General features: G+C 44.7%; 1 protein-coding gene across 2 annotated transcripts in view; it reads right to left on the minus strand.

Moving 5' to 3' along the window:
• LOC129829691 (signal transducer and activator of transcription 5B-like) overlaps window positions 1-15,741 on the minus strand; it is a 96,145-nt gene that overhangs the window by 22,261 nt on the left and 58,143 nt on the right. For both annotated transcript variants that reach the window (XM_055891554.1, XM_055891560.1), the window contains exons 2-8: window positions 11,638-11,701; window positions 8,805-8,942; window positions 8,365-8,521; window positions 7,162-7,251; window positions 5,917-6,091; window positions 5,544-5,674; window positions 543-694 (exon numbers count right to left, since the gene is read on the minus strand). In XM_055891554.1, coding sequence (XP_055747529.1) covers window positions 543-694; window positions 5,544-5,674; window positions 5,917-6,091; window positions 7,162-7,251; window positions 8,365-8,521; window positions 8,805-8,932 — 833 coding nt within the window. In that variant the 5' untranslated portion in view covers window positions 8,933-8,942; window positions 11,638-11,701. The remainder of the gene's footprint in view (window positions 1-542; window positions 695-5,543; window positions 5,675-5,916; window positions 6,092-7,161; window positions 7,252-8,364; window positions 8,522-8,804; window positions 8,943-11,637; window positions 11,702-15,741) is intronic.

The following is a 15,741-nucleotide window of genomic DNA, read 5'->3' on the forward strand; positions in this document are numbered from 1 at the left end:
CTTTGGGGGGTTCTTTGGGGTGGGGAATGGAATTCATTGTATTTTGAAAGGGGGGGGCTGTGGGAAGGGTCTCGGATGGTTGAGGGTCAGCTATTGGGGAACTGTGGGGGGATGTTGGAGGGTTCGGGTCCCTGTTTGTTTGGCCTGGTGGGAGATCTGTTGACGTGCCCTTGAGCAGGGCATTGACCCTGGATTCTTCTGTGTGTCGCCCTGAATGGGAGTCTGTTGGATGACTGCTGTGGTTCAGTTGTTGAGCGGCTACACTGCTAGTATATTGTATGTTTTGGATATTCAATAAAACATATTTTTTTAAATACATTGAATTCTTCCCCATTGTTGCAAAGAGTTATGGGATATTAGAATCCCATTGTCTTAACCTTTGTCATCTTCAACCTAGACTACAGTCCTCTTCCCAACTACACCCCATATAAACCCAGCAGTATCCAATAGTCAGCTTGTTAACTGGGTGGCCCCTGCCCTTTGATCAATCCTAGACATATGTGATCTCTGTTAGGGGTAGAGGGTGATAGAAGGGGTCTCACCAGGACTGCAGGATGTCCAGCCCCCCCTCTGGAGGACCCCCGTTGCCGGCCAGCTGTTGCCGTCTCTTCCAGTGGATCAGCTCGTCATCCAGGATAATGGTCTGCTGCTTCCTCAGCAGCTGCAGGCTCTTCTGGTGCTTCTCTGCCAGGTCCTAGGCAAACACACATGCAAGTATGCACAGACACACACACACACACACACACACAGACACAGACACAGACACAGACACACACACACCGATAAGAATGTACCCATACATTACACGTCATACATATTCTCCAATCAATATACATCCCCATCTTTTATACCCTGAAGGCATGAGATTCCTCCAGATAGACTTTACAGTGAAATGCTGACTTACAAGCCCTTAACTTCTTTGGGGTAGGGGGCAGTTTTTTCACGTCCGGATGAAAAGCGTGCCCAGAGTAAACTGCCTGCTACTCAGGCCCAGATGCTAGGATATGCATATTATTAGCATATTTGGATAGAAAGCACTCTGAAATTTCTAAAACTGTTTGAATGATGTCTGTGAGTATAACAGAACTCATATGGCAGGCAAAAACCTGAGAAAAAAAATCCAACCAGCAAATCTGAGGTTTGTAGTTTTTCAACTCTTTGCTTATCCAAGATACAGTGGAAATGGGGTCATATTCCTAAGGCTTACACTAGATGTCAACAGTCTTTAGAACCTTGTTTGAGGCTTCTACTGTGAAGTGGGGGCGAATGAGAGGGGAATGAGTCAGAGGTCTGCCAGAGAGCCACGAGCTGACCATGCGCGTTCATGTGAGAGTTAGCTTGCGTTCCATTGCATTTCTGAAGACAAAGTAATTCTCCGGTTGGAACATTATTGAAGATTTATGTTAAAAACATCCTAAAGATTGATTCTGTACATCGTTTGACATGTTTCTACGGACTGTAACGGAACTTTTGGACTTTTCGTCTGAAACTTGTGATCGCGCGTCATGAATTTTGATTACAAAAAGGATGTATTTGGACATAAATGATGGACTTCATCGAACATTGTGGAACTGGGATTCCTGGGAGTACATTCTGATGAAGATCATCAAAGGTAAGTGAATATATATAATGTTATTCTGACATCTGTTGACTACACAACATGGCGGATATCTCTTTGGGTTGTGTTGGTACTCAGATTATTGCATGGTGTGCTATTTCCGTAAAGTTTTTTTGAAATCTGACACAGCGGTTGCATTAAGGAGAAGTGGATCTAAAATTCCATGCATAACAGTTGTATCTTCAAGCAATGTTTATTATGAGTATTTCTGTAAATTGGTGTGGCTCTCTGCAAAATCACTGGATGTTTTGGAACTACTGAACATAACGCGCCAATGTAAACTCAGATTCTTGGATAAAAATATGAACTTTACCGAACAAAACATACATGTATTGTGTAACATGAAGTCCTATGAGTGTCATCTGATGAAGATCATCAAAGGTTAGTGATTAATTTTATCTCTATTTCTGCTTTTTTGACTCCTCTCTTTGGCTGGAAAAATGGCTGTGTTTTTCTGTGACTTGGCTCTGACCTAACATAATCGTTTGGTGTGCTTTCGTCGTAGAGCCTTTTTAAAATCGGACACTGTGGCTGGATTTACAACAAGTGTATCTTTAAAATGGTGGAAAATACTTGTATGTTTGAGGAATTTTAATTATGGTATTTCTGTTGTTTTGAATTTGGAATCTGCAGTTTTATTAGCTGTTGACGAGGTGAGACGCTACCGTCCCACATTCCCTAGAGAGGTTAAACAACAATGCAGTTTTAAGAATATACCTAAAAAAAGTAAGAGAAGAATAAATAATAATTAAAGAGCAGCAGTAAATAACAATAGTGGGGCTATATACAGGGGTTACCGGTACAGAGTCAATGTGCGGGGGCACCTCTGTCGAGGTAATTAAGGTCATTGGTACATGTAGGTAGAGTTATTAAAGTGACTATGCATAGATAATAACAGTGAGTAGCAGCAGCGTATAAGAGGGGGGAGGGGGCAATGAAAATTGTCTGGGTAGCCATTTAATTAGATGTTCAGGAGTCTTATGGGTTGGGGGTAGAAGCTGTTTAGAAGCCTCTTGGACCTAGACTTGGTGCTCCGGTACCGCTTGCTGTACTTCATCAGATAGAACTGTCTATGACTAGTCTAGATAGAACAGTCTATGACTAGTCTATGACTGGAGTCTTTGACAATTTTTAGGGCTTTCCTCTGACACCGCCTGGTATAGAGGTCTTGGATGTCAGGAAGCTTGGCCCCGGTGATGTACTGGACCGCACGCACTACCCTCTGTTGTGCCTTGCGGTCGGAGGCCGAGCAGTTGCCATATCAGGCAGTGATGCAACCCATCAGGATGCTCTCAATGGTGCAGCTGTAGAATCTTTTCAGGATCCGAGGACCCATGCCAAATCTTTTCAGTCTCCTGAGGGTGAATAGGTTTTGTCGTGCCCTCTTCACGACTGTCTTGGTGTGCTTGGACCATTTTAGTTTGTTGGTGATGTGGACACCAAGGAACTTGAAGCTCTCAACCTGCTCCGCTACAGCCCCGTCGATGAGAATGCTCGGTCCTCCTTTTCCTGTAGTTCACAATCATCTCCTTTGTCTTGATCGCGTTGAGGGAGAGGTTGTTGTTCCCACGGTCAAACCCCACGGTCAGGTCTCTAATCTCCTCCCTATAGGCTGTCTCATCATTGTTGACACTGCCGATGACACTGTTGTGTCATTGGCAAACTTAATGATGGTGTTGGAGTCGTGCCTGGCCGTGCAGTCATGAGTGAACAGGGAGTACAGGAGGGGACTGAGCACGAACCCCTGAGGGGCCCACGTGAAGAGGATCAGCGTGGCGGATGTGTTGTTACCTAACCTTACCACCTGGGGGCGGCCCATCAGGAAGTCCAGGATCCAGTTGCAGAGGGAGGTGTTTAGTCCCAGGGTCCTTAGCTTAGTGATGAGCTTTGAGGGCACAATGGTGTTGAACGCTGAGCTGTAGTCAATGAATAGCATTCTCACATAGGTGTTCCTTTTGTCCACCAGTAAAAGGGCAGTGTGTAGTGCAATAGAGATTGCATCATCTGTGGATCTGTTGGGGCGGTATGCAAATTGGAGTGGGTCTAGGGTTTCTGGGACAATGGTGTTGATGTGACCCATGAGCAGCCTTTCAAAGCATTTCATGGCTACAGACGTGAGTGCTACGGGTCGGTAGTCATTTAGACAGGTTACCTTAGTGTTCTTGGGCACAGGAACTATGGTGGTCTGCTTGAAACATGTTGGTATTACTGTCTCAGACAGGGAGAGGTTGAAAATGTCAGTGAAGACACTTGCCAGTTGGTCAGCGCATGCTTGGAGTACACGTCCTGGTAATCCGTCTGGCCCTGCCACCTTGTGAATGTTGACCTGTTTAAATGTCTTACTCACATCGGCTGCGGAGAGTGTGATCACACAGTCGTCCGGAACAACTGATGCTCTCATGCATGTTTCAGTGTTACTTGCCTCGAAGCGAGCATAAAAGTTATTTAGCTCATCTGGTAGGCTTGTGTCACTGGGCAGCTCTTAGCTGTGCTTCCCTTTGTAGTCTGTAATAGTTTGCAAGCCCTGCCACATCCGACGAGCATCGGAGCCGGTGTAGCACGATTCGATCTTAGTCCTGTATTGACGTTTTGCCTGTTTGATGGTTCGTCCCGCTCCTTGAAAGCGGCAGCTCTACCTTTTAGCTCAGTGCGAATGTTGCCTGTAATCCATGGCTTCTGGTAGGGGTATGTACGTACAGTCACTGTGAGGACGACGTCTTTGATTCACTTATTGATGAAGCCAGTGACTGATGTGGTGTACTCCTAAATTCCATCGAAAGAATCTCGGAACATACTCCAGTCTGCACTAGCAAAACAGTCCTGTAGTTCATCATCTGCTTCATCTGATCACTTTTTTATAGACTGAGTCACTGGTGCTTCCTGCATTAATTTTTGCTTGTTAGCAGGAATCAGGATAGAATTATGGTCAGATTTGCCAAATGGAGTGTGATGGAGAGCTTTGTATGTATCTCTGTGTGTGAAAAAGGTGGTCTAGAGTTTTTTTCCCCCTCTGCACATTTAACTTACTGATAGAAATGAGGTAAAACTGATTTAAGATTCCCTGCATTAAAGTTCCCGGTCACTAGGAGTGCCGCCTCTGGATGAGCGTTTTCCTGTTTGCTTATGGCCGTATACAGCTCATTGAGTGTGGTTTTAGTGCCAGCATCGGTCTGTGGTGGTATGTAGACAGCTACGAAAAATACAGATGAAAACTCTCTAGGTAGATAGTGTGGTCGACAGCTAATCATGAGATACTCTTGAGACTTCCTTAGATATCGTGCACCAGCTGTTGTTTACAAATATACATAGGCCCCCGCCCTGTGTCTTACCAGAGGCTGCTGTTCTATCCTGTCGATAGAGTGTATAACCTGCCAGTACAACCCACCATATTAATGTTGTTCAGCCATGACTCAGTGAAACATAAGATATTACAGTTTTTAATGTCCCGTTGGTAGGATATACGTGCTTTCAGTTCATCCCACTTATTTTCAAGCGATTGAACGTCAGCTAACAGTACTGATGGCAAAGGCAGATTAGCCACTTGTCGCCTGATCCTCACAAGGCACCCCGATCTCCTTCCGCGAAATCGCTGTTTCTTTCTCCAGCGAATGATGGGGATGAGGGCCTGTTCGGGTGTTTTTGTTGTATATCCTTCCCTTCCGACTCATTAAAGAAAAATTATTTGTCCAATTTGAGGTGAGTAATCGTTGTTCTGATGTCCAGAAGCTCTTTTCGGCCATAAGAGACGGTAGTAGCAACATTATGTAAAAAATAAGTTACAAACAACAAAAAAACGTACAAAATAGCATGGTTGGTTAAGAGCCAATAAAACAAGCAGCCATCCCCTCCGGCGCCATCATTCCAGGTTGTACGTGTGTGTGTTTCAGTACATGTGTGTGTGTATGCAGTATAAAAAGTAGTGTACCAGTCTGTATTTCTGTAGTGTGTTGGCCTCCCGGGTGAGCCAGGCCTCCACGGTGGCTCTCTTGCTAAGTAATGTGGGCTCCCTCAGCTGTCTGTCAGCAGGGGGCAGTGTGGCCAGGCTGGTCAACTGGGCTGCATGTGGGCGAAGAGAGGGAGAGGAAGAGGGGAAGGACAGGAGAGAGGGGGAGGGCAGTAAATATCACATAAACACACCTGTCTTTTACTTTGCAGACCACACACACACAAACACACTGACACCCACTCACTCACCTACAAACCCACACGTCATTCTGCCCAATAAAAGGTGAGGGCTGCTGGGGTTGATGACCCAGTGTGTTGTGACTAGGAGGGGGACCAGGGCAAGGCTGACTCACCCTGGATGCGGAGGCTCTCCTGGTACTGGATGATGAAGTACTCCTGGTTGTGCTGGAGCTTTCTCAGGTCGTTCTCTGTGTCCTGGGTCAGCAGGCGCAGCTCCTCGAATGCCTGGTTGATCTGCTGATACTTCTGGGACATGCTGTCCATCATCCCGCCCACTGGGGAGCTCGACTGCCAATCAGAGGGAGGAGAGAGAGGTGACAGGGCTTGGCCGGGAAACAACGCTGGCTTTGAGATGATTCGCAGGAACTAGCTAATGTGGTGTTGAGCATTTCATCATCATTGCATGGAGCAGAAAGACACACAAACTGACAGAACCTGAAATCGCCCTGTGCCTCTAACACAACCTCAATGACGCCTGCTTGTGTTATTCCACAGTAATCCCTAACGACCATAACCAGCAGTGATCACCACTGACTGAACATGTGAGACCGTGCAGAGGGAAATGCATTTCCTTATCGTGGGCAGACACAGCCCATGGCTTGTTAAGGCTGGGGACGTGAGCACTGTGAAGACAGTCTGAATAAACAGATGGCAATGCAATCACGTAGAATATGCAATCCTGTGATAGGAGAAGCCTGGCATGACTGGAAATCAATTTAACACTGGGTTTATTGATATTCAGATGTTTTATGGACCACCGGCTTTATGGTTTTATAACCCTTGTTATAAAATATCACATTTCTTCACCTCCCCACCAGGCCTACAGCTTTGCTGGTTAATGAGAAATTCAAAGTTTATCTTTCAGCAAGACATATGGGCTGTGTCTGTGCAGGTTTTCTGACTAGGTGTGGGTGTGAAGTGCTATGTGTGTGTGTGTGTGTGTGCGTGTGCGTGTGTGTGTGTTGTGTGTATTTATGTGGTTGTCAACAGGTTTACGTATGTCTGTGGGAAAATTGAGAGTAAATTGCCTTTGATGCCGGCAGAGAGGCAGAAAAGCGACCCCCAACGGCTGTGATTTCCATAATGTCATGGAATTGGCTGTGTTATGTTAAACATCTCTGTGTGGTGTTTCTAGAGTTTGGGTGTCTGCAAATATTTATAAAAGGTGTGTGGGTATTTCCATATTAGTTCCATATGTGTATGTATGTATGTATGTATGTGTGTGTGTGTGTGTGTATGTGTGTGTGTGTATTTTGTGCATACGAGCTACAGGTATCTGTTATATGCATACCTGTGAAACAAGCTTCCCAGGTAGGTGGGAGTAGGAATGGAAGTTGGAGAGACTGCTTCATACTCACATTAGAGGCCTCTCGGACTAGCCTCTGCTCCGTGTACAGGATGTGTTTGATGCATCTCACCAGCTCCAGAGGGCAGCGGTCATACGTGCTCTGAAAGACAAGGACCACATGTGCTGTCGTGTTAGGCTTGTTAGCCGTGTTAGCCGCTGACTGGCAGTACGGCCGTGCACACAACACTGACCAATTTAGCCCGCTCCCGCGCCACGGCATGCTGACGCTCTAAAGCCCACTCCCTGAGCCTAGCTAAACCCAATTAGACTAATGAGATCCTTCTCTCAAGTGCAGACGACTTGGTCTCACATCCACTGGCTACATTTCTCTTCCTTTTTCTCTTTTCTCTCTCTCTTTAACTCCGGTCCTCAAGTAACCCCAAAAGCACCCATTTTGTTGAAGCCCCACACAAAAACACTCATTGAAGGCTTGATGATTAATTGACAAGTTGAATCAGATGTGCTTGTCCGTGGGGCTACAAAAAACATTTGTGCTGTTGGGGGTACTGGAGGACGAGAGTTGGGAAACACAGGTCTGAATCCCTCTCTCACGCACGCATACACACACCAAGGCACCATGCGGGGTTGAAAGACTGCATTGTAGTTCTACAGTGTTGTGTTGACAAGATGCCTCCTACTCCCACTGTGGAAGGTGACAAGAGACAGCTTGTTCCTCTGAACCCTGTTCATAAGGGTGAAGACAAACACACCGATATCCGTGAGTGAAGCACTCGATCATAAAAGGGAACACTGCCTGGTTACCGTAGCCCAGTGTTGTCCACCTTTTGTTTTTCTTCATATAGACACACTGGCCAGAGCAGGCTGTTCTCACGTACTCTTTTATTTCTAAGTACTTTGGGTTGGGGTTTATGGATATGGGCCTGTTGCCAATGAGGCTGTGATAACTAACATTTAGCTGAGTTTGGTATCAGTATAATTGAAATAATAATCACCATGATTCAGCTGGTATAGTTGGCTGTAAGGTTATCATATCCTTGTGAGTTTATTGGGTTTATACTGGCTTTATGAAAACTGTCCAGCTAGCTAGTTAGGTGTGGAGGTTTTTGTGAGGGCACTGGCTCTGTGCTCTGCTCACGTACACTGGGAATGTGTGCGCGGTATCTCTCGCCTTCATACGGGTACTGCCCATCTGTCTCACCTTTCTCTAGCTAGCTTTGTGTGGAGGTTCGTCTACTGGTTCAATCTGTCTCACCTTGAGCTGGCTGGCGTAGTGTCCCAGTTTGATCTTGAGCAGGAAGCCGTCCTCTCCCACCTGATGCTCAGCCTTGGTCTGCAGCTCCTGGATCAGGCTGTCCAGCAGACGCTTGGCCTTAAACTCCTCCTGGGGGTTCTCCAGATCAATCACATCCCTGGCACAGGGACAGATAGAACGCTTAGAGATATCCTGTATGTGCATACATGCAGAACAGAGTAGTCATTAATCCCCTATGCATTCCCTAACACACACACCTTCACTCAGGCACATACACAGGGACAGTGACTTTACACACTTGCTACTATACATTGCGCTCAGGTTACAACACCTCCATGGTCCCTGCTACTACTGTGACTGTGATTGAACCGAATGTGAAGGTTACCGGGTGAGGCATGTCTTTCTGTCAGGTAGAGTGGTGGGATTTGTGCTGCACTCACCAGAGTTGGCCCTCGAGCCACTGGGACAGGTAATGGCGCACCTCGATGGGGAAGTGCTGTCCATAGAGAGACTGCATCTGGTGCAGCGCATCCCCCTGGAGCTGCTGGGCCTGGATCCACACTGCCATCTTACACACCCTGGGGGGAGAGAGAGAGATAGAGGGAGAGACAGAGACAGAGACAGAGACAGAGACAGAGACAGAGACAGAGAGAGAGAGAGAGAGAGAGAGAGAGAGAGAGAGAGAGAGAGAGAGAGAGAGAGAGAGAGAGAGAGAGAAGGGAAAAAAGAAGGGGGGTGGGTGGAGCAGATTTGAAGAGAGAGTGAATAGAGAGATATTAGAGAGTAGGGTGAGCAGATTTGAAGTGACATGGAAAATGTACAGAAGGTTTTCAATCAAAAGAGGAGAACATCTGTTTGAGTTGACTAAAAGTGAAAGAAGCTTCTTTGAGACGGATGACGTATCTGACTGCCACAGAGCGGTTGGACTGGTTGTGTTTGACAGCTGTAGTTGGGCAGTTTGTTTCGCTCTGGAGGAGCTGAGGGTCTAAACATTCTGCTCTGTGTTGAGTCAACAGCTGCATGAGGGAGCGGATCTGGGTCAAATACACACGTCAAATACCTTCTTCGCTTGGAGCAAAGTCAGCAGACTTCCTTCGCTTGGGGTTTGCATTATGTCATTGGTTCAATTGTACAAGACCAAGTAGCCTTAATTATGTGGAGCTCAAATATTGGAACATATCGGACATATTTATTTGACTAAGGTCTGTAAGGTTAACAATAGACAACACAGGTCCCTCAGCTCTGAGAGAGAGTGTGTCAGTAATGTCTCTGTATGTCTTTGTATGACACAATGTAGAAGGGAATTGAAATCTCTTTATATAGTGTCCATAAGCTCCTCAATACATTTATATATACAGGTGCAGTATCTTAATTTAATCACTATTTTGTTGCTGAAAATTTGAGCTTCTGGATTTATAAAAATTCACTGAAAACCTGCAATAACACATGGTTATATTAACAGTATTGCACTTTTCATGTTGCCTTATTTTGGCCAGGTAAAAGCCTAACCACTTATCACGCAACATTGTGGACTAAAAGTTAAAATCCTGTTGCTACAGACTTATTTTGCTGTAAAAATACAGGTCAAATTAAGATGCTACATCTGTACATAGATAGACCAGGAGACAGACAGAGTCACATACAACAGAAAGTGGTAGGGGAAGACTTTGTGAGAGACAATAAATTGTTATTTTTAAACAAATGACGTGGTACAGTATAGCACATGACCTTCATTTGAGCAAAGAGATAGAGACAGAAATAGAGTGGTAGAGAGAGAGAGAGAGAGGGAGGCAGATAGAGAGAGAGAGCACCAGGTGAACAGAACACAGCAACTCTGTGACCTGGTGTGTGCCTATGGGCATGACGCTAATATAATCAGCTTACGCTCACACTCCCACAAAATCCACATCCCGTTGGCTGCCAAGCCCTGGCTTGCCCTCCTCTCAACTTCAACCTTTAGCCTTTTTCACTCAGCCTTCCCCCCCAATTCACTTACTGCTACACCCCCCACCATTCACTACAACAACAAGCCTTTTAGTTGCTTTCAGTGTCTAAGCATTAAATCGGTACATTGTGGTAAAGATATAGGATCTTTATTTGATCACTCTTTTGTTGCTGAGAATTTCCCTGCACCGCAGCTTTGTGATTTACATTAATCCACTGAAAACCCACACTAACACACCGTTATATTAACAGTATTGCACTTTTCATGTGGCCTACTTTTGGCCAGCTAATAGCCTAACCACCGATCAAGCAACATGGACTAAACGTTCAACTCCTGTTTCTGCAGGATTATTTTGCTGTGACAATATATGTCAAATTAAGATCCTACACCTGTAGGGTTGCTAAACAAAGAAAAAAATGAAGGTGAAAGCATGACAGATGGTTTGACTGAGTTCTGAGCTAGAGTGGCATAAGTTAGGAGGTGGATTTAAATGTAACAGAATGACCCCCGTCAATCATCAGGTGGCTATGCGCAGACTACTCTCAGCCGATCGGAAGATGAACCATACAGGAAGAGCTGTGAGCCTTCAGTGCTGTACCAGCCTCTTCCTGACCTGCTCTCCTGTAGTGTAGGACTGCCAGTCTGTAACAGCCCATGCCCGCAACCACACACCCCGACACATAAACACACACAATGACACACTACTGTACACACACGCGCACACACACACACACACACACACACACACACACACACACACACACACACACACACACACACACACACACACACACACACACACACACACACACACACAGTGATCAGTCATAATCAACACACTACTATATACACACACACACATCAATTATCATAGGAGCTGCTCTGCATCTGTGTCTGTGGTTGCTGGGAGTTGCCAGTAAGCAAACTCTGTCTAGCGGTGGGTTACTGACAGACAGACAGACAGACAGAATTCATCAGCCTCTGTGACCTTACTAGGCGCCCGGTTCCCCCTATTAGCACCTTAGTTGTCAACTCCACCAGAGGGTAAAGATAATTCCCCTCTGTCTAGTACTTACCACAACAGCCAAACACAGTGGCACAAAGAGATCTGAGGAGAAGTGAAAGTTACTCCCATTTGCTTTTTTCTTCTTCAGCAATCACTCTTTATCATTGAAGTGAATCTTGAGACTCTTTTGTGAGCCACCCACTTATAACGACATTAACTGACACACAACCCTAGATCGCAGATATAGTGCACATTGACAGTTGACCCAATGAGAGATCTACACAGTGTAAAAAAACTGAAAGGAGAATGTCACACTGCTTACCTCTTGTCTTCAGGTCTTTGCTACCATGTAATAGCAGGATATTATGAAGAGAAGCACCCCAAACCTGAGAGAGAGGTTGAGAGAGAAAGAGAAAGAGAAAGAGGAAGTGAGTATAACCTTGCTTGCTACTGAGGAAGTCGTCTTTTTTCAAAGGGACCACAACATTGACAAAATCTGATTACCAAAGCATTTCATGATGCTGTTCACTGGTGGAGAGCTCCCACAAACCTTAGCACCTCCATGCTTTATCCAAAGCCTCTTATTTTAACCTCAATGGCATTTCAAAAATCATAATGCATAGCATACATATTAAGTTTATTTTGAATTTTTAAAGGAGGATGGGAGCTTACACATTAATTGTGACAACTTCCGGAGGCCGTCCTCCAACCTATCAGTGCTCTTGCAGCATGAACTGACATGTCAAAGGATCAGAGAATGAAACTAGTACTGAAAGAATAAGATATAGCTAGCTAGCACTGCAGTGCATAAAATGTGGCGAGTAATTGACTCAAAGAGAGAGAGACAATAGTTGTGTACGGACTGATACTGGAGATGAGAAGCAGGTACGCGGAGTTGAACATTTAATGAGGAACAGACAGGTAACAGTACAGGACCAGCGTCAGCACATGGGTAAACAAGGACATATGACAATCAATGCAGAAGCAGGGAACAGAGCGGGGAACCAGACAGATATAGGGAAGGTAATGACAGAGATGATCGAGTCCAGGTGAGTCAAATAATAGCTGATGCGCGTGATGGGGGGAAGGCATGTGTGTGTAATGATGATGACAGGAGTGAACAATGCTGGGGAGCCTGGCGCGAGGGGAAGAGTGGGAGCAGGTGTGACAGTTGAACAGTTTTGAACAAATACATTTCTTCCAAAATGTAGGAGTATCAAGAGAGAGATTTCATAATTTTTTTCCATTTTCAGTTTCACTTACTTGGCTAGCAAATGCAGCTAGCTAGTTTAGCCTACTCAAACACCCTGCTCAAACAGAGGGATGCTATGTTAGCTAGCTCGCTATGACTATTCAACACTGGAACTCTTCCAAGTCAAGGTAAGCTTTTGGTTTTACTAATTTATTGCCACCGGGGCCCGCCGGTGTAAGCGCTAAACTGCTTACTGACTGTGCACTGTAAAGTTACTGCATGATTGTAGCAAGTTTACTAATCAAATCAAATTTATTTGTCACATACACATGGTTAGCAGATGTTAATGCGAGTGTAGCGAAATGCGAGTGTAGCGAAATGCTAACGCGTTAGTTCTATTAGCTATGTTGACTACGTTACTTTAGCTAATATGGTGACAACGATGTAGGCTGTGTGTAGCAGTTATGATATGGTTTGAGTTTGAATTGAGTTTGAGTTTATTTTTACAGGGACAGTGCACATTAATCAACGTTTCAGTAAAAGTGCCGGTTTTAGCCAGCCGGCTAATTTTCAACCGCAGTCCCTGGGCAGGTTATTAAAAACAATTACAATATAGACAATAGCAACATAGAACAAGACATAGGATACAGACATAGCAACATAGGACAAGCAAGACATAGCATACAGACAGAGTAACATAGAACAAAAAGCAGCAAGACAAAATTCATAAAAGCAACAAAGTGTTTCCACACCTCACAAGTTACAGACAACAGACATGGAAAGCGGCAACACACAGTTAGGGACCATGTTCACAAATCTGATTGACCTTTAGCCATGTCTTCAAGCATTTTGTGAAAGTGTGATATGTGGTGCAGTTATGTGTGTCTGATGGCAGTGTATTCCAGACATGGGAAGCTCTCACAGAAAAAGCAGATTTTCTAAAGGTGCTTTTCCTTAGGGGAACTACACAGTCACCTCTCATGGCAGACCTTGTGGATCTGCTGCCATATGTTTGGGTTTTCTGTTTAACAAAAATACTGAGTGGAGGGGGAGCCAAGCCATTTAGGATCTTGAATACAAGACATGCATCGGTGTATTGCACAATATTTTCCCAACTCAGGAGCTCATGCTTTCTGAGGATGTGACAGTGATGATGGCTATTGGGTTTCCTATCAAGCACTTTGAGAGCCTGTTTGTAGACAGACTGAATAGGTCTTACTGTTGTACAGCAAGCTTGGGCCCAACTAGTCAAGCAGTATGTTAAGTGGGGGAGTATCATAGATTTGAAGTACAGTTTTGCTACCTCTGTAGTCAAACAATTTCGTATAAATCGGAAATTAGCTAGGTTGAATTTGGTTATTTGAATTACCTTTTTCACATGCTTTTTAAAAGAGAGGTTGGAATCAAGTATGATGCCAAGGTACTTAAAATCAGATACCACCTGGAGCTTCTCCCCTGACACATAGACATCTGGCTCAGTAGCATCTGTTGCCCTCTTTGTGAAGAACATGCAAACAGTTTTTTTCACATTGAGATGCAAACACGAGTCACTGAGCCACTTTGTAACCTGGACCATTACAATAGCGAGTTCTTGTGCAGCTTGTTGTTTGCTCTTTGCATGCACATATATCACTGTATCATCTGCATACATTTGAACTTCAGACCCAGTACAGACAGAAGGCAGATCATTAATGTACAGGCTGAACAGGAGGGGCCCCAGTATTGACCCTTGGGGCACACCCACATCATAGCTAAGAGTGGGCGACAGCTCATTGCTCACTCTGACACACTGAGTTCTGCCTTCAAGGTATGATTTCATCCATCTCAACGCATCGGGGGAAAAGTTGAACTTGGACAATTTTGTGATGAGAATCTCATGGTTAACAGTATCAAAAGCCTTCCTTAGGTCCAGAAACACAGCCCCAACAACGCCCCCTTTGTCCATCTTGGACTTCACATTTTCCAGAAGAAAGCAGTTGGCCGTTTCTGTGGAGTGTTTCGCTCTGAAGGCAAACTGCATGGAATGTAATGTGAAGGGGCTGTTGTTGAGGTGGGCAATCAGTTGTTCTGCTACACACTTTTCAACAACCTTTGACACCACAGGTAGTATACTAATGGGCCTGTAGTTCCTCACGTCAGCAGGGTCGCCTGATTTAAAGATGGCCATTATTATGGCCGACTTCCATACCCTTGGAAACACCCCGAGACCAATAGATGTGTTGATGACCTTAGTAATGGGGCCAATGAGTGACTCTTTGTAGTTTTTAAGAAAGGTAGAGTCCATCCCAAACACATCTTTGGCTTTAGAGTTCTTTAGTGAGCTAATCACCTTGTCCACCTTTGACTCAGAAACCTCCCTTATGATGAAGACAGATTGAGCATCATTTACTAGCACTGAGCCCAAGAAACCAGTGGAGGGGTTCTGTGTCAGTACCCTGACAGAGTCAAAAAAGTAGGAATTGAAGGCTATTGATATTTCGACTGCATCCTGTGTTAGATTGTTATTCACCATGATTTCTAGTCTTTTTGCAGTGTTACTATGGTCTTTCCCTGTTAACTTTTTTAGATTCTCCCAGATCAGTTTAGAATTTCCCTTTGCTTCACCAATTATGTTAATAAAAAAGTTTGCCTTGGCCTGTCTGATTTCTTTCATCACCTTATTTCTCAACATGGTAAACGTACGTCTGTCATGCTCTAATTTGTATCTTAGGGCTATTTTTAGATAATAATCTCGTTCTGGCTTGGAAAGGTTTTTTGGCCTGGTCACATACAGCTGATGTGTTGTGCATTGACGTCCAAAAGCGACAAAGGGAAAAAGTGAGTGGAGAGCGCATAGATGCGAAAAGGAATACAACGTGGCTGTTCTGAACCGTGTTTACGCATGAGCAGGGGTGTATTCATTCTGCCGATTCTGTTGAAAAACGTTTCTTAAATGGAATAAAACGGGGCTAAACATACCTGAATTTGTCCAATTTAAATTCTCGTTTGCAACTGTTGGACTAATGATTACACCCTATATCAGCTAGATGCAGGCAAGAGTGTGCAAGGAGGTATTGAATGTGTCGCTGTCTGTCCATGTATCACAGTGTGTCACCTTGTCACGCCCTGATCTTAGAGAGCCTTTTAATTTCTCTTATTGATTTAGGTCGGGGTGTGATTAGGGTGGGCATTCTAGTTTTTATATTTCTTTGTTGGCCGGGTATGGTTCCTAATCAGAGGCAGCTGTCTATCGTT

The sequence above is a fragment of the Salvelinus fontinalis genome, chromosome 2 (assembly GCF_029448725.1).
Source record: "Salvelinus fontinalis isolate EN_2023a chromosome 2, ASM2944872v1, whole genome shotgun sequence".
In the NCBI taxonomy this organism is placed as follows: domain Eukaryota; kingdom Metazoa; phylum Chordata; class Actinopteri; order Salmoniformes; family Salmonidae; genus Salvelinus; species Salvelinus fontinalis.